The 19119-nt window shown below is 44.3% G+C and overlaps 1 protein-coding gene across 2 annotated transcripts; it reads right to left on the bottom strand.

Moving 5' to 3' along the window:
* Nucleotides 1-1313: 1313 nt before the first annotated feature.
* VXN (vexin) lies at nt 1314-16491 on the bottom strand. 2 transcript variants are annotated; one of them, XM_015855741.2, is made up of 6 exons: nt 13642-16491; nt 10151-10206; nt 5595-5745; nt 2866-2927; nt 2439-2524; nt 1314-2198 (listed from the first exon to the last, which is right to left on the bottom strand). In XM_015855741.2, the coding sequence occupies exons 1-6, from the start codon at nt 13706-13708 to the stop codon at nt 2012-2014; spliced, it is 609 nt and encodes a 202-aa protein (XP_015711227.1). In that variant the 5' UTR covers nt 13709-16491; the 3' UTR covers nt 1314-2011. The 2 variants fall into 2 exon arrangements, with proteins under 2 accessions (XP_015711227.1, XP_015711228.1); XM_015855742.2 differs by having other exon boundaries at nt 2439-2521.
* Nucleotides 16492-19119: the final 2628 nt, after the last annotated feature.

Below are 19119 nucleotides of genomic sequence, written 5' to 3'. Positions count from 1 at the left end.
AAAGCAATGACTTTTCCACTAGTACAGTACTGGATCTGTTGACAGATGCACACTTTTGGGCTCTTCCTGTGGGGGAACAAAGTTTGCGCTCTTTGCCATGAGTTGTGAATGTTCCTCGGTATCACAAAACCTGCCTTTATTTCCATTAAATCCTTCCCAAAAATCACTGAGACACAGATGTTACCACATTGCTTGTTTCTTGTTTTTGTTTTGTTTTTGTTTTTTTTTGTATGAACAGGACGTATTTTATTTGAATCAATAAATTAGTATCTATGTATCTACCACACTACAAGAAATCTTCACAGCAGTTCCTGCAATACAGAGAAATTTTGTCCTTTCCTCCACTTGCAGACCCAAGTTATAAATTAAATAAATAAGGAAACCAGAAATACACATGTCAAGATACAGCAAATGTGACATAGAAATATCAGTTATCTCTTCTCCATCATTATACTACTTACAGCTATCAATTAACAGAATGAACTATTAGGATACAGTTCTCAGCTCTTGCTGCCCTGGACTATGCTCTTCAGGTCATATCAGCTACATGGGCAGGTATCACGAATGCTCAGTCTTAGCTATCCCAAATACAGCGAATGGACACTTCCCTCTGTTTGCTTTTTATTTTTGCTTTGCTTGGGGAATGAGACCAGTTAATACCATCTTCCTTACTCCTTGGATGTCTACATTGCTGTGCAAGCAAGTAGTCCCACTGAATTTATTCAGTTTACCTGTTCATGTGAAAAATAGTAGGTGCCTACAGGCTGCTGACAGGATTTTGGGGGGCAGAGGAGGGGGCAGCATGGTTGGTGATATTTGTAAAAGGCATTTCAGGAAAATCTTGAGGATGGCTGTAGCTTTATCCATCTGTGGAGGACTTGGATGTTGGCAGGGTTACACAATCCAGACTATTTGCACAGGGGAATGGGGCAGGCTCCAAGGGAGAGGTGTGGTTCACCCCTGTGATGGTTTTACCTATTGCATGTGGTTAAAGAGGAGCTGCATGCTGCTCTGCTCACAGGAGGATGCAAGGAAGCAGGAGAGGAGCTCATACCTCTGGGCTGTCTCTGTCAGGCTGCTTGGCTAGAACAGAGCTTCTGCCTTTGGTAGGATGGAGGAAGGGGAGAGGCAGTGTGACTTCTAGCCATGGTGCTGTCCGATGGGCAGCTGAGGTATTTTACAAAGGCCTGATTCCTCACTCCTCTTGGCAGCCTCTGAGACTGAGAGACTGGAGTCTCCAGAGACTGGAGTGGCATAATATGTTTTTAAACAAGGCCTTCTAGCCTGTCCCAATGCTTTTTCCAGCATGTGCCTCCTGGCTGTGGATCCCTGCTAAAGTCTGCTGTTCTGTAGGCTCAGGCAAACCAAAATCCTGTGCAGTACGTGCAGGGGAGCACTCATATGGAACAAGTATTGTTCCTGACTAATATAATATTGCCTGTAGTACTGGGGAAAACTTTTTGTATCATCTTCTTTTGAAATAAAAAAAAAAAAAGCAAGGGACCATAACCAGCAATTTCTAAATTAAGCATATCATGTGTTTTTTATCTCATATCTCTGACGAGAGGATATATGAGGGGGAAGGAGGACAAAAGTGGTACACAATGAGCAAGGCCCTGGCACTTAATGGCACTCAATAACAAAAAGAGAACTGTAACCTTATAGAAGCACACAAACATCTTGGTTGGCTTCTCTTGTGTGTCTGAGACGATTCAGACAGGATGCATACAATAGGTCAGCAATAGTTTCAGCATCATTGAGTCAGGATGTGAATCTGGTGGGATATTTGATATTCTAGATTACTGCAACAAAGAAAGGTTAATATGTTGCATCATACTCACCATTTTTACCTTAATTAGCTTTTCTCCTACCATTCTGAGGCAATGGCATCAAGTAATGAAAAGGGTATCTTTTTCCTGGGGAGCTGTGCTGTGTCTGTTTCTTCATCAATCCTAGAGCACCTCGTCCTAGCTAAAAGAACTTGTGTCTTTTTGAGTGATGTTGAGACTTATCAGTCTGCCTCAAAGGCACTGTTTGTTGCCCCCAGGTACTCTGACTTCTTCTTGTGCTTCATCCACATCTTCCTTAGCAAGCTGGGTGTCCCGTACAGGCTGCCTCCTGTCAGTGGCAGAGAAGCTTCTGCTCCTGGTGTCATGGTCAGGTCATACTCTGCCATCTTCCTCAAGCGCTGCCTCCGGCTGGCAAATAAAGCACAGGAGAGCTGACATAAAACACTTATCTCTGCAGCCTGTGCCCATCTTTACAATGACCAGCCACCAAAACCCAACGGCTAATCATTGTCCCTTTGACACCATCGCAATGAGTTCAAATGTCACCCAGATCCATTTCTGAGTTAACCGTCTACTGATGAGATGCATTTACACTAAGGTCAGACTGTTCCTTAATTAAGTTTTAGTGAGAGAATGGCATGGACTCACTCTTCTGTGAGCGGGTGGTCATCCATAGTTGATCCTGTAAGAGCTGGCTTTGCTGTGATGGGGAGGGCTAGAGATGATGGAGGCTGCTGGAGGAAAAAGCAATAGCATTGATGAGTGGAAACCTGAGGTTAGTCTGAGGAAAGAGGCTGTTTTTTACCAAAAATGAATAAATACTGCACATCACTTAGCAAGAGAACAAAGATTTGATCCTGACTGCTGTACCGTTGTCCACACAAACACTGTTTGCTCGTGTGAATGGTCACACGAGCTTCAACACAGTGCTTGTATGAGCGTGAATTTCTCTTACCAGAATAAAGTGGGAGCTTTGCAGAGCTTTTTATCCCTTATTTTTTATGCCTGGGTTCCCGAGGAACTAAGGCTTTTGTACAGGTCTCTAGGGCTATATCATATTGCTATATTTACTTACCAAAGGTTTCCCATTTGACTGGTGATTACAGGGTTTGGATGTCCCTCGTTCAGTTATTCCCACTGTCAAACACAAGAAACAGGGTATTATAAGTATTCCATTGGCTCAGCTGGTATTAAGAGCATCTTTCCATACACTTCTGTCAAGGATGAAAAAAGCCAAGATTCAGATTAGAGTCCAGCCAGATTTGATTATAGCCAAAGGTACAAACATTTTCTTTTTTCATGTACTGTGATGTCAAAACGAGTGATATTGAAACTGCTTAGTAATTACAGAAAATCATTTAACTGCCCCGAGACTTTTCAAATGAGACAAGGAACTGCCCTTAGACCATGTAGATGTATATATACATATATATATAAAGTTTGAATATAAGAGATGAGCAGGCCCTCCTGCTGCTCCTCAGCAGACGACCACCAGGTTTGTGCTATGTAGGAGCAAGGGGTCATTCTCCTTTCTGAACTGATCAAAGAAGTCATAGAGAGCAGGGAGTGTTACGTCCAGAATATCACAGGGAAGGATTTTAGCCTCTGTCTGCCTGTGGCTGAGTGGGACATCTCTGCTGTCCTCAAGGCTGGAGGTTAGCTTGCTGTTAGAGCGAGCACCCAGCCAAGAGCTTATCCACGTGGAAATGCTCACTGCCATTCCTGCTAGTTGTGCCAAGGAAATAAATCAAGGAGGGATTCCAAGCTTATTCTCATGGAGCCAAATCCTCCCATGTGGCTGCAGGACCATGGATCACTTTTTTTTCCACCCTTTCTTTCTGTTCCTGGCCAGTCCGATTTGTCTGCTCTTTTTTAAAGATAGTATTCAAGTAAGAGAAGAGTGGGGATTTAGAGAAACACCAGGATTCACTACCACAGACAATACAGTAAGACTCACATTTGCTGCTACCAATGGAGCATAAACAATGATTGGAAACATCAGAAATAACTGAGATGCTGCTTATAGCACTGTCCCCAGCATGACTTAACAGTCAGAATCGTCTTGTCCTTCTGGGGGCAATAGTTGACTGTGATAAACATCTTAGCTAACCCTTTTCCTCCCCCACCAATAATTCCATTAGGTACCTAACTGTATTCCTCACATCAAATTTTAATCCAATTGCTTCCTCTCATCTCGTGTATTAGGTACTAACAGTATCCAGAAGCTGGCTCCAGGCATCAGTGCTCCGCCTTTTTGTTTGTTTGTTTTACTTTTACGTTATCTGAATCTTCCCCTCAGCATTTCTTTTTTATTAGATCCAGAAAAATGTCCCGGCCAAGTTTTGCAAAATATTTAAGCAAAAGTAAGGCCTTGTGGCTTCCGTTTGGTAAGTGCTCATTGGGACGCTGGTGGTGGGGTGCATTGTGAATGCCCTGAGTACCTTCTGGGCCAGGACCCTACAAACAACTACTTTACACTACACACGCTTATGAGAGACCTGGAGGAGCTCTGGTGCCTTGAGCTCCTGATGAAATCGTCCTATCCCACGCTCCTTGCTTCCTTCTTCCACTCCTCCAACAAACCTCTTTGCCTCTCTTTTGTTCTCAGATCTATTTTGCTGAACACAGCCTAACTTAACATTAGTTTCTCCCCATTTCACGTTTGGTAAACCAGTCTCTTTGCTCAGTCACAACTTTCTCCTGTTATGAGAACTGTTCCTTCCTTTTTTCACTTTTATTTTTTGATCCCTCCATCCTTTCTCCCATTGGTGCCTATCAGTCACCTTTTCCCCATTGCTTCCCCTCACAACAGACAACGTCTTTCTCCCCCAGTAGTACCTCTCTGGCACCTGCTGCTCCTCAGGCACTCCTTCTCCATCCCCACTCAGCCCCAGGTCGTTGTTCAGCCACATTTAGGCTCTGTTCCTGGTTTCAGATCTTTCTACATGGTCCTGAGCTCAGTTTGTTCCTTCACAATCCTGCAGGCACTGCTCTTGTCTATTCTATGTTCAGAGCAGGTGCCTTACAAGCACAGTGGCTGCCTACTAGTGGTGTGAAGACCATGTTCATTCATGGTAGAATCTGTTCTACACATCTAACGACTTTTTAACAGATAAACTTCCTATGTCTCTACTGACCGTGTGCCAAATGGGGTTTTTCAAAGGCTTATGGTTTAATGGCATATGGGTGGTTTTTCATGGGAGAAATAAGGAGTGGTTTTGATTGAAAGGCCATCCCATGCCAAACTCCATGTCCTTGCTTGAGTTTCTCCTTCCAAGCATAACACACCAGCTTTGAGCACACTGAACAAACAGCCTGCTTATGTTTATTCATTTCCTTGGTTTTGCATCGGCAAATCCTATTTTTTCTTTCACGGGTTCTCACAGATATGATAAACGAGTTTTGGTTGAAAATACAAAATCATGTCTGCAGCTGACATCCAGAATCTAAAAATTCATCTCAAATAATTATGTTTTGGCAAATTTTAAGCATCTGAACAGGAATCTTAAATAAAGAGATGAGTCAGGCAAGCCCAGTTATAAGCAGTCTATCATCTCTGCAATGCTGTCAGCTCTTGGAAAGGGAGAGTTTATGCCTTTGGATAAAGCAAGCACTGCTTTATTAGCTTGCTTTTGCAGGGAGCAGGGCTCTGCAATGCCCTAGTCTTAAATTCCACTGAGCGTTTTAAGCGTGGAAATGTTTCTTCTGTATATAACAAGTCTGCTTTGATGCAGACCAGAAGACTGCGATATCTAAAACTGTCCTGAAGCAGTGCAGACAGTGAAGCCACCACTGAGGACTTACCATGCTTGGGGCTGCAGGGTCCCTGCTGCCCTCCCCGTACGTGGTCCAAGCTGTGCACCTCTTCTTCTCTGTAGAGCACCTGGAAGAGGTCACCATGGTGGGGCTGCAGCTTCTCTGGCCTGTGTGGCCGACAGTCAGACACTGCTACCACCTGTGGTGAAGATGCAAAACCATCATGTTACAGCTGGACAGGGAGCGGGCCACCAAGCTGTCATTGTTAAAGTCACCTGGAGCAGCCCCAGGTGAGAGCAGTGCAATGCTTGTTCTTCTGACTGCTTTCCAGTTACTAGAGGGGGGGTTGTTGCTTGGGGTTCAGTGGGTGCTCACGCATCAGCATTAGGCTCCATGTAACTTGAACAGAATTCCTGAGTCTGAACAAAATCAGATACTTTTCTACATTGTTGAGTGCAGTCCCATGGGTGATGAATGGGGGAGGCTGGAGCTAATGTGATTTTAATGAAAACAGGATAGTCACCAAGAAGATTGACCCACTAGTGACTGTTACCCAAGATGGTCCAGAAATAATTATCTCAAGGAGATTAAAGTCCTTACAGCAGTGAAAGAGAGGTTCAAGCTTTGTTTCTTACATTCTTCCCTGAAGACCTGCTGCTGTCACTCAGAGAAGTCAAAGGGAGCAAAGATCCAAAGCAGCGAGGAAACAAGATGCATGGCAAACCTTCAGACTGTTACTTGGTGTGCACCTGATGACCGATGGTTGCCCTATACCTGTTTTATGTATAAATACAGTTATTTTGTTTTATGGTGGCTTAGACCAGCAAATCTACTGGTGCACTACTGACAAGGAGAAGGCCTTATTCCATCTATTGCTCTGCCTTCTGATGTTCACTTGAGATAGAAACAAAACCGCATTCCGTTATGTCACCTGATGTTCTTAAAACTGTTCATTTTCTTCCAATAAGTTTGAATTCAGTTTACTGTTAATCTGGCATATTCTGTGCATGAATTTTTCAGGCACATTTTAAAACTCATGCAAACAAATGTTTCCCAAAGTAGGAAGAAAAAGCCCAAGTCCAATGATATTTCGCTTTTTTTGATTCCCTGTGTGCTCAGGAGCCGGGGAATCACCTATCTAGGTCCCACCAGCTGTCAGGACAAGGAGCAGGAAGGGCCCTGACAGCAGGCAAAAATGCTGCTGTAAAGGTGTGGTGAGGTAACCAAAGCCTAATCTGAGCCCTAAGAGGGGTTTTCTTCCAGTTCGGTGGATCTTGGCATGCAGCCTAACGCAGCGCTTTCTCCGTAAGCTACTTAAGGATGTGCCCAATGTTAAGTTAAAGCCAAAGGTACTGATGATGTCCTTGAAGATAAACATGTGCTAGAGGTGGGCCCAGCTCTCCTGACTGTGAATCTGGCAGTGCTAGACAGGGCCAGGTCTCAGCCCCTTCACTGTTCTCTCAGGAAGGAGGGGATGCTGATGGTGGGAGGCCTGCAGGAGTCCAGGGAGGTGGCATCTGCAGGAGCTCCCCATACAGCTCCTGTGCTGGGGCCTGGCTCAGCAGCCCACTGCATTGCCAAACCTTGAGAGCTGCTTAGCAAGAACATCTCTCTGCCACCACAGAGACAACAGTGGAGGCACCTGTCCTCATTACAGATATGATGAGGCCGTGACTAGAAGGGTGTTTTTCATGACAGCCCCACTGACATAGGGGCTGCTTGTGGAACCAAGCTCTTCTGGCTTTCAAGGTGTGCTGCAAAGCTCAGCTTTCCCACCAACCCTGGAAAGACGTGCAGTACTCTTCCTCACACTCAGTCTTCTTCGGTGCATGGCAGAAAACATCTGCAGCATTCTCCTAACAAAACACAAGCTCCACTCTTTTTCCTGGTCATGGAAAGATCATTTTTGGTAAGTAGGATGCTGGCAGCAGTATTCTCTGATCCTGAAAGTGCTTATTTGATTAGCATAAACCACCACTGATTTAAAACTTAGCAATCTGCCTGTGCATTGCAAAGGATGACAATTAGTTTGAACTCTGTTACTTGCAGGAATTATTCAGGCACATTATCTGTGTTCTCAAGGTCTCTGGTTACATACCATCCTCCTTCCAGCAAATTTCAATGCCATTTGCCATTACAGTCATGGACAGCAGCTCCACCTCCATCTTCAGTTAACGTGTTTTGTTTGCAGCATTTGGCAGTAGTAGACTTTGGGAGTTACTTATCTCCAAAGTCAAGACTTCACCATGACTTTGACCACCTCACACATTACTATAATACATAAAGACTTATCTGGGTCAGGAATCTAAACCTGCTGCAGCACAGTTTTGATCTAAAGTAGAGCTGACATTTCTCCAGGGTACCTGGGGTAAGGCAGAAGGATCAGCGGGAAGTCACTTTTCTTTCCTAAATGTACCAGGAAATTCAAATCTTGTGTGAATGGCATTCATCCAAAGTCCACACAGTTAGTGAACTGCTCTTAAAATAATTATCAGTCTAAATCTGTACGTCACTCAGCTTGTTCATTCTGTTTGTAGGATGCTTACTCTGAATTCAGAGCTTAGTAAGATATCTTTATTTTCCATTGCAGGACAGTGCAGAGGCTTCTCCAGCAACCCCATCAGCACTCCTGGAATCAAAGCCCTGGAAAGGTGACAATTAAACATCTCAATTTGAGTAAAACTGTGAAGCTTAGAGGCTGGACAGTTAGATTATGTTATTATTAATGGGGGAAATGTTAGATTTTTGGAGTTAGGCTCTTTCTGGTGGGCTAATGCGAACCTCATTTTTAATGTGGTAGCACTAGGACATGTAGAGGTATTTGTCAGTTTTCTGCAAAGCTTCCCTATACTCATGTCAAGAGTGGTTTTAAGTTCCAGCCATTGATTTGGAGGATAAGAGTGCAGGGAAATAAAAAGGAAGGATCCACTGTCACTGGGAATAGGACGACAGGGGCTGTAAATAGCAATATTGGTGAAACAGATTTAAAAAAGAAGGTGTTTCCCCCTTCCACGGGCATGATTGAGCTCTCGGAATGGATTTTCAAATGTCATGGAAATTACCTCCCAGTGTCAGTCATCTGAATGTTAAGTCAGTTAATGCTGCACCGCTTGAGTGTTTCTGTTGTGAAAAGTCTGGCAGGTGTCCATGTTGCTGCCTATTTTTGCCCTTCTCCAGGATTCAAGTTATGTCCACTGCAGCCGCCAAAGCAGAAGCTCTCAGGTTAGCGGAGGCATTTCTACAGCACTGACTGTAGTGCAAAAGTAAAAGTGCAAAATAAATAATCATTCTGCTACTTGAGTGTGGGTCTAGACATTGGCAGTCCCAGTTTCCTCACAGGCACGTATCTTCCAGTACATGCCATTTATCTGAATGGTTGCACATTAGCTGTAAGCAGCTGTAAGCACTGAAAAAGCAGAATGCACTGAGCTAAGAGTTGACTGTGCAGATTACGTTGGTTTGCAAGCCTTGCCTAGCTGGGTCTGCAAACCATTCCCTAGACTTGGTGCTTCTGCTGCTAATAGGACGCTGTGTGCATCATGACTAAGGGCCAATCAAAGGATATCTTTAATTGAGGTCAGGAAAGCCCCAAAGGTAAAAAAAATCACATCAAAATGCGGTAAGAAAATGGGGACTTTCCTCTCTTATTTTCTTAGACCTTTGTGAGGATAGTGCTGCCACACTGATCCAACCCAATAAATATCAGAGATTGCCATGCAACGGAGAGAACTTTCTAAACAGAACAGACCTATGGTGGTCCTAGATTTTGATGAGACATTGCTGAAAAATCTCCACCTGAGCAGGACTATGAGAAAGTTCTGATTAGAAATCTGGGCATTTCAAAATGGCTTATTTTGAGCAATGCTGGGACACTGAATTTTGTCCTCTGTTGGGATAAAGAGTCATTTTGAAACCTCAGCTTGAGTGATGAAAATAAGATTTTCACGAGCGGAGAAAATACAGACATGTATGTTATTCACTCAAACACCAGAGGTGTGTTACTGATTCTTCACTTCAGGCATTCTGTGAATTATCCTGTGATTTGCTTTAATAACCAGGAGATGGGATTAAATGCGGCAAGGTTTTCCCTAGTGAACAGGTAAGTTTGATAAGCTGAGGGACCTACTGTGCCAGAGGGAAATTAGGGAATCAGGACTGTGAAGAGCACAGTAGAGTATCTACAAATGGGGATCAGCCAAGGAAGTCAGTGCATGGGAAAAGGAAAGACCATGGAGCAAAACATTGCTACAGTTTGCTTGCTGTCCCTCTGGCAATGTCCTTAGTGCTTTGTGGATAAGAATTAAGTCTGTGAGTCCCTCAGATGACCCGTGTTGATAAGCTATGTTCATTTTTACTAGCTCTGCACAAAGACCTTGTTTTTTAAAGAGTTTCAAAGCGCTTGTGTGATAATCTGTAAGTACAGGCGGAATCATCTGTAGCTGTACAGGAACTGCCCTTTCTGTTTCCCGCCCCGCTCCCTACACCAGCTGCTGCAGCATTTCTTTGCCCTGAAAGATCAGCTTCCCATTTCTTCATAGCATTTTGAAGGATAAGCTTAACCAACTAGAAAGAAAACAAAAGAGAGGGAGAGAGTTTTTTCTTACACTCTTTGTCAGGATGTGATGCGCACTTTTGGCTCTCCTTCGGGCAGGACTACATGCTGTGAAAAGAACAACAGAAACATGGTTAGGGTTGGGTAGAGGTGGGTGAACTCAAATAGCACTGAGTAGCAGTGCCCATTGAAGATGCTGGTGAAGATCTTGCTGGTTTGTGTCACTGGGAGACCAGTGGCAGACCTGCACCTCAAGCAGGCTTCCTGGTCCTGCTGCAGGAGGGAATGCAATGGGGGAGAGCCTCCAGAGAGGATCCTGGTGTTTGGCATTTGCCTGGGGGCCCTGCACATGAGCCTGTTGGCTCTTCTTTTAGCCAGACATTCTATTATAAAGTCTGTGCTGGGAGGCATAGAAAAGGTGAGAGCTGGAGACAGCTAGTGTGGGATAAATAACCGCTATTACAAACCACAACAAAAACAAAACAAAACAAAACCATTTCAATATTTTTAAGCTGTTTCTCATCACTTAGAAATGCTGTAGCTGTGCTGTGCTGGTGAGATTATGTCATGTGTGTCTCTGAAATGCCTGCATGGGGATTTACTGAGGGTGCGGTGGGAAGGAAGAAAATATTTAAGGGAGATTCCAGCTGAAGCAACCCAAAAGGAAGTCTTTTTCTTAGTGTTACTTCAGAAAAAGTCTTCTGGCTATATAATAGACATTTGTGGGCACAGTGAAAGAGCCTTCCCAAAGTTTCTGCACTTCCCCTATGGGTTTCCAGGAGGAAACAGACATTTCCTACCTTAGGTTGTGACCTTGCCTCCTGCCTGATGGATGGGAGTCTTTGGTGGAAAGCTTCTCTTCCATCCAGCTTAGACCATGACTAGGATCTGCATTAACTTTGGAGAGGCCAATTGCTGTATCTAGATACAGACTTCCAGTAATGCCAGACTGCTTCATTGCATCATTCCATATTTACTGCACTATGTCCAAGGCACAACATCTGCACTTCATCCACTCCTTTTCTTCACTTGTCAGAATGACCCATTCAGTTCTTTAACTTTTACAAGGCATTTTCCTTCAAGTTTTTTTTCTCAACTTTATTTCTTAAATCCATGAAGACACAAAAATTCCAGGCGAAACAGAAAGACTAGCCACAAGACACATGAAATACCAGGATCATAAGCCAGGTTTCTGACTGGACGTTGCCTTCACACTGAAGTGATTGGTTTTGGATGGTCATTTTTGGGCACAGCAAAGGTTGATTAAACATTCATCCAATTTCGCTTGAAAATTATTCTCCCAGCTCTCATTATATCTAATTCTTTGCACTTTAACATTCTTACCCTCCCTATATACAGAATACAGGAGTTGTGACTATGGGATTTAACAGCTGGTTACAAAAAATAGCCTGCAAAAAAAAAGCAATGAAATTTAGTTGTGTTTAATTCCCATTCTAAATGCTGACCCCAAGGCAAGGCATGTGAAGGAAGGCTTCCCTTTCAGGCTGTATTTATAGCCCAAAGGCACTGAAGAGTCAGGAAGGTGACTCTTGCTCTCTAAGTGTGTTTTCCTTTACATTTTTGGGATCCAGGAGCTGCCGTGCTCAGTACTGCCATGCTTTAATATCTGTGAAGACTTCTGAAAATGTGGAAACAGCTGGAAATAGGCTGAGGGCTTCTCACTACTGCAGCTACAGTGAAGCTGTAGTGAATTCCTGCCTTGAGATGTGAAGTTTTGAAGGACTGCTGCTCCTGCTCCTCCTCCTACCTGTGGAGCATGGATGAGTGGTGGTGGTGGTGACCTCCACCATGCTGGGCGCCGCTGCCCATATCACAGCCTCTCTAATGGCATGAAGAACAACTTCAGATGCCACAGTGAGGATGCAAGTGCTGAGCAATAGGACCTCATCAGACAGAAAACAGAGTCTTGGTCAAGCTCTGCCCTCGGTGAAGCAGAAAGTAACAGGAGGTACCAAGTCTTGTCCAAGCCTCCTGCTGAAGTACAGTGTTTCCATGCTTATCACAAGTGAGTTATCAGCCTGCACAAAGCTAGAGAGTGTGCTAAGCTGTCAGCTTGACTGCGGTCTGCTCTGGGAGCTGACACCCTCCAGGATCCCTAGTGCCTTCTCCTGCATGAGTAGTTTTATATTGTAGGGCATAGCAAGTGTGGGGTGAAAACCATACAAACGTGATGAAAGTTGTTTTCTGCAAATGTGTTCTGTCTTGCCTCTGAAGCTGCTGCAAACACTTTACTGATGGTGCTGCACTGTGTGCAGACTAATATCACTAGCTGTTCACAAGCACTTTAATTGCACCCAGGTGTAGAAAAGTTCAGTGACACAAAGAATCACCTTTATGATTTATGTCTGCTACTGGCCAATGCATGGAGCTCAGTTTCTGTATATCTTTACCAAAAGCAAGCACTGTTGTGCTGCTATTGGCAGCCAGGCTGGTGCACAACAAACCGTATATAAATGTGCCTAATGGCAATACATTTTCATGTTTCAGAGTACGTACAATCCACAGACTGACTCACTGCTCGTCATCTGCCAGCGTATGTGGCAAATGCCTTACACGGGCTGAAGAAAGGGAAGGCATGAAAGGCAAGTCACAGCACCAGCAAACATGCAATTTACATGAATAGCCATTGAAAGAAGAGTGAATCGCGGAGGTAGACGTAAGTGACCCACTTGCACAGGAATACAATGGCAACAATGAAATCAGTGTGGTTGCAGAGCTCTCCCTGCAAACATGATTTTTCTGCAGGGAGCAGGAAGGCAAGGCTGAATTCTTGCAGATGCTGTTTCTGGATTTGCCTGCAAGAGGCTGTTTGTGTGTGCAGTCCAGATTTCAGGCAACAGAAACAATTACGGTGATGGTTCGCTTTGTCATTTCCACTTATATTCTGAAATTAAGCAACTGAGAGTGCAGGCTTGCAGCTTGCAAGAAGAGATCCGATCTGCCCCCACAATTTGTTTTCTCTGCTTTTACCTGCTTTCTTCTTGTTGCTGAAATATGCAGCTATTGAGTTCAAACTAATTTGCTCAATCAAATGCAGACCGGGCTTTGTCCGGTTCTTACTCTTCATTACAAGCAATTAATGTTAATCATGCATTCATTTTGAGGGCACGGCTTTGGAAATGTTCCACTTACTGAGCCAGCAGACTTAAATTCCACATTCATGCGGTTCACCCAGTTCATCCGAGCTGCTAACTGCTCCCAGAACTTCATTTTCTTTTCTATCACATAGAATAGCCACACAGTTGCAAGCTGTCACTTTAGCAATTACCTCATAGGTGTGCGAACGCTGATTCCAAATCTCCCAGTTTTGCCTGTGCAAAGATTTTGCACAGCCACAATGTGGAGGCAACCTGCACGGCTCAGCTCCAGCGAGAAGCAGGGAGCGCTGAGCTGGCAGCACAGCGCGGCACGGAGAGCAGACAGATGAGCTGCTCCTTTAAAGGTTTCACTAAGGATAACGCTCTCCATCCATCCACCCCAAAAACAACACCGTCCCCCTTATTATCGTTCCGATGTACTCACATTTGGATGAAATCACGGTGGTGAAAACTTCTAAATTTTCATCGCTGCAGCTGTAAATCTGGTGCATTTTCCACCTCTCTCTCCTGACTGCCTTTCAGCTTCACGCAACTGCTCTGAACTTCTGGTAAATAGGTTTCACTAATCCAATCTGGCTCTGTGATCATTGTCCAGATCTACAAAGGACAGACTGATGCTGTGATCTCATCTCATTCCATATTCTTCATCGCACCATTTTCTGCTCCCATCTGCCTTTGTACGAATACTATGAATGTAAAGATTTAATTTAGCTGTTACTTAAGTCTCTGCCCAGATAGGAACATTTTGTCCTTTTACTGGTTTGGAGAATCCTCTGCAATAAATGGCTGATAATAAAGTCTGCTCTGTGCAGCCGGTGTACGGCAAGTAAACTTCACAGGAGTACCACAAGGAATTTTACAACAAGCTGGGATAACCTTTGTGTAGTTCAGCACATTTACCATGAAATGTGTCTGTTCCTGTGTAGTGAGGAGTTGATTCTGAGTGTTTGGTGCTCCACCTGTAAGTTCATAAACTTGTACCTAACTACTGGGCATGTCAGTGTTGAATTTCAAATGTAGATGTCTAAAGGAGGGCACATCAGGTAGGCATCCATGGGGCTGTACGTACATCCCTTGTGCTTTAATGGTTCTGGAGAGATGGCAGGTGGCCACATCATGGGCTGGTTCCTACGTGACTTGAAGGATTTGGGCCTCATTCTACATGTATGCACTTCTAGAGGGGCTCCTTTCCAAAGGTTTCAAGTGCATTCCCTCATGCTGCCATCAGAAATTGTCCCTTTCCACATCTGTGGACATCAGTTCCTTCAGGCTCTGCTGGCTTACTGCTGCCATTGGCATATGAACTCCAACATGTTGGCTTGCAGGCTTCGGCAACAGATGTAGCAGAAACACTTTTCGAGTGCTAACAACGATATTAAATTATATCAGCCCAATGAATAGCCACCATTACGAGCGTGTGTGTGTAATTAGCACAAAAACCAGCGCTATCTTCTCCCATAGAAAGCTGCCACCAAGACCCAGATGGAGTGTGCCAGCAGCCATACGCTGTCACTGACATGCTTGTGTCACGTGTCTTTGTAAAAATAAATGTTGGTCAAATACACATGCTGAGCCTAGAAGCATCTTTGGTTTTATTTTTGGTTCTGTGGAAAATGACACTGTTTCGAGAAATAACTGCCTGAAGAGAAGCTGCTATCACTTGTTACATCCCAGGGCAGCCTCCTGCTGTCCAAGGGCAGGAAATCTATTGCAGGGCAAGGGCATTGTTCCAGGAAGCCGTGCAGTGCGTAGAATGGGCAGTGGGACAGCAAGATAATCAAGCAAAAGTTCAATTAGTTTTTGATTTATTGTGCCACATGTTCTGCTTGTATGACTGATGTCATTAACATCAGGCTTGGCTGCCGTGTTCATCTGTCTCTGCCCAGCTCCCCAAACGTGCACGTGCTCAACAGATGGGGAGTTTCATGGGCTTGAATGGAACTGCTTATGCCACTATTGTTCTTGTGTCAAGCAATCAAACCAAATCCATTACCCACCGATAAAAAGATCAGCGCACCGTCCATTCGGCGGTGAATGGAGCAGAGGCGGTTATGCAGGGAGGATTTAATGCTTTAAAAAGGATAAAAAAAAAATAATGAAGAGCAACACTGAATAGTTGGAGGGGAAAAAAAAAAAAGTATAACACATCTAACTAACCCTCCCCTTATCACACCTTTGGCTATTCAGAGTTACAAGTACTCTGGATCTGGGTCATTCCTTTTCTGGTTATGGGTATTATCTAGGGATATTTTTAAACCACAGCTAGGGTTTAATGTTAGAACAAATATTTAGTATTTCATTATGTTGAGGGGTGGTATGGATGTGGAAACTGAAGTGAGATTTAAGAGTAAAAATCTGTTCACTGCTTTATAGGCTAGGGTTTGAGTAGGTTATCTTTGAACAGCTACCTCTACAAGGGTATTGTTGCTCTGGGAATAAGTCTGTACAGAGGGCTGACAGAAGACATTTCCACACAGAAAACAGGGCTGTGGAAGACCAACATACTGCATGTTTCATCTGAGATCGCTACGTGGGAATGGATTTTCCCTTATTTATGAAAGGGAGTTGGGCATTTCATTCTGCCCAGGAGGTAGTCAAGCACTGTGAATGCCTTGGGTTTTGCAGGGTATCTTAATGTGGCATCAAGAGAAGGACAACAACACATCTTGAGGGACATTCTCCTGACTCTATGGGAATTATTCTGGACAAACCATCGTGGTTCAGACAGCTACAGCTGACAAAACCTTTTGAAGAATAGCATGGCAGTAATTTAGACTTGGAGAGGACACCCATGACCCCAGTGTCCAACCTAGGAAGTGCGTGTAGACTTACAGCACACAGTTTCACATTATCTCCCTTTAACTCCTGGCGGACTTAGAAATTCTGAGCTCAGTCTGTAATGGGAGCAGAAAACCGAATGTGTCTACTGATTCTACTGATCCTTTTTCTTTCCTTCCGTGAGTGATATGAAATATCTAGAAACTAGGCTAAAAATTAGTTTTCACATTAGTTTTAGTCTCTCTGACTGCAAACTCCCATGCTGGCATTTGGAATCCAAGTGGCTCTAATTCCTCGCTGTGGGCGGTGGTGCATCTCTGTTTACCAAATACCTGAACTCCCAGCAATGTCAGTGTGTGATAAAAACATGTGTTGGTGGAAGAACCTGGTGACCAAAGGTGAGTGAGGACAACTGAAGAGGAGGAGGAGGACATCTCAGGACATATCAACAGACATATGGCATCTTCAAAACGTCCACCTAACCTGATCTGCAGGCCTGAAACACAGAAGGCATTTGGTACTGGGATGTGGGCAGAAAGGAGGACGATGTCGGTAAGTCAAAGAGCCATATGCTGAGGCAAAAACAATTAGTAAAAACAGCATAAGGCAGAAAATCCCATGGTGACCCTGAAGGTGTTGAAATGTCACAGTGGGGAAGCAGAAGGGTGCTTCTCCCAAGGACTGGATCTATTCAGCCACATCTAGAAGAAACAAGTGTAGATGCTTCTCCTATTTGCTAAGCTTCCTGTAGCTGGAAAGCTTCAAATGAGTTGAACAAACCTAATTTTTAATTATGAACACACACACACACAAAAAAAAAATTAATTAAAACTTGGAGTGACATAAGACAAGCATTGAAATCTCTGGGCCTCTGAAAACAGATGAATGCCCTTCTAACACAGCAACTTTCCAGTGGAGCCAATGGGAAGCATCCCTGTATTTACAGCATACACAGCACTGCCAAGGGATTCCCTGGCTGGCGGAGGACAGAGCTCTCCCAGGTCAGGTCCCTGGGCTCCTGCTGGATCTTAGAGCCTCTTGCGTAAGAGGCGGATCCAATCCGTACTGAGCCAGTTGAGCCTATTTCTTACTGTTAGCTGGGCAATATGATAAGGATAAACCGCAGGTATTTTTGGAATAGGATTGTGAAGGCGAATGTATGCACTGTTAACCATTTAAAAATAAGACGGGATAATAGTACACATGCATGCTGCTGATGCTTACCCTAAAACACCTCTGTGTGATGTGGTGCACGCAGTAGATTTTGTGGCAAGAAAATCGCTTGGGTTGATTTCAAAGCCACAGAATCGCAACTGACACTGACAGAAAAGTAAAACCAACAGCAAGTGCAGAACGTGAAGTTACCTTGTCATGCACAGCCTGCTATTTTCCTTTCGGTGAAAGGAAAAGAGAGATGGCTTTGATTCCCAAGCTAATTCATACAGCGCTGTGCAAAACTAGTTCAAAATTAGGGTCTTTCTGGACATCTGAATGGTCTGCAGGTAACTGAAGAGTTTTCAGAAGTAACATTCCAGTTTGCTGGCAGCTGCTATGGCTGATTTTATCCAGATGGGAATAAGAAGACTGAAGCATTGTGAGCTTTACATTCGCTACAGGGGATGAGGAGAGATGCCGGTGTCCGCAGTTTGAAAGGGTTGCTGCATGGGCACCTCCTCTGGTAATCAGGAAAGAGCAGCCAGAGCTGGAAGGAAACGGGCTGAAAGCATCCCCACTAGTTACAGAAAGATACTGCGGGATCCTGAGGAAACAACAACAAAACAGCCTGCTCGGTGCCTCCTGAAAAAGTTACATCTAGATAATTGGACATTCACAAATTTGCCCTAAGCTTGTAAAACACACTTGAGTAAGCCCATACAATGATTTGTAAGGAGCACAATGCCCGGCCCTGTAAAGTTCAAGTCCCGTGTAGCTGGTGCCAGCAGCAGGATTGCATTGAGCTAGCATTAACGCCAGGGCCAATGCTGTGTATCCCAGCTGACATGCGGAAGCTTACAAGCGTTCGTACGCTGGTCTGGTGTAATCCACAGAAAGAATTAAAAATGCCACCAAAGGAGGGCTGTGTTCAAATCAGGCTGTGATAACAGTTTGTTAAGATGCTGAACTACACTTACATTCGTCCTTGATTTTGCAAGCTATTTTATCATCATTCTTTATTACCTGATAAGGCACAGTAATTCACGGATGGGGCTTGCTCACTCCCCTATTTTCCCTTTCAAAGATTATTTTGACTACTGGCTCCTGATAAAAACAAAGCCATATCTGAACAAACAAACACCTTAATTAAAGCTTGTCACATGGTTTCTGGAGTTGAGCAGTGGGAGCTCTTTTGCTGCAGCTGCAGAAAGTATCTCACACCCTATGGAGGAACATCAACTGCTTGGATAAGTATGCAAAAACTGCTTGGGATTCCTCCCCTGGATAAGTCCAAAAGAGGGAGGCAGCATGAACTGCCTCCTTACTTGCATCTACTGTGTGTCCTCATGCCACCACCAAGCTCTTTCTGCTGCATGTCCCACGTGCTCTGTGGGATGAAGGTCTTTGGAGGATATCGGATTGCAATCCCTTCTCTAGAAGTTCCGTGTGAAAATGAGATTCAGTTTAAAATGATCTTAAAGGTCCCTCCCAACCCAAACCATTCTATGATTCTATGATTCTATGGGCACTCCAAGACCACAGTGCTAGAAAACAGGAATAGGAAATGCAAGAAGCTGCGCTGAGGGTGGAAAGGCAGGACTGAGCATAGGGGCACTCTTTTGTGTAGATTTAAGCAGCAGTGCCTGTATGGAGCAGGGAGGTAGAATAGGAGACGGTGCTGTGGTGGAGGAGGATTTAGGATGGGGTGGGAGCATTGTGGAATGTCTGGCTCTTTCAAATGCAGGACTTCAGAGGAACTGTTGTGTGAGAAGGATACCAAATGGTCCTACTAAATGGAACCTGGAAGGGGAAACTGGGGACATTCCCTGGTAGCAATTATCCTGCAAGGCTTTTTGGAAGGATGACATGGGTTATCTGCTCTCCCTGCTGATTTGGTCTTCGTCCTCAATGCTGGCACTGCCAGAATAGGTGTCAAGGATCTTCTGCTTTAATACCTGACTTGTTTCTA

The sequence above is a fragment of the Coturnix japonica genome, chromosome 2, assembly GCF_001577835.2.
Source record: "Coturnix japonica isolate 7356 chromosome 2, Coturnix japonica 2.1, whole genome shotgun sequence".
Taxonomy (NCBI): Eukaryota; Metazoa; Chordata; class Aves; order Galliformes; family Phasianidae; genus Coturnix; species Coturnix japonica.
The sequence above is the reverse complement of the archived record's forward strand: the minus strand, read 5'-3'. Positions and strand labels throughout refer to the sequence as shown.

Excerpts from the sequence above, each read along its gene's own strand:
- VXN (XM_015855741.2), bottom strand. The coding sequence starts at position 13,708 with ATGCACCAGATTTACAGCTGCAGCGATGAAAATTTAGAAGTTTTCACC. Across the intron at positions 10,207-13,641 it reads CACCGTGATTTCATCCAAAT|CATGTAGTCCTGCCCGAAGG; the intron begins GTGAGTACATCG and ends TTCTTTTCACAG. Across the intron at positions 2,199-2,438 it reads GACCACCCGCTCACAGAAGA|CCGGAGGCAGCGCTTGAGGA; the intron begins GTGAGTCCATGC and ends TTTATTTGCCAG.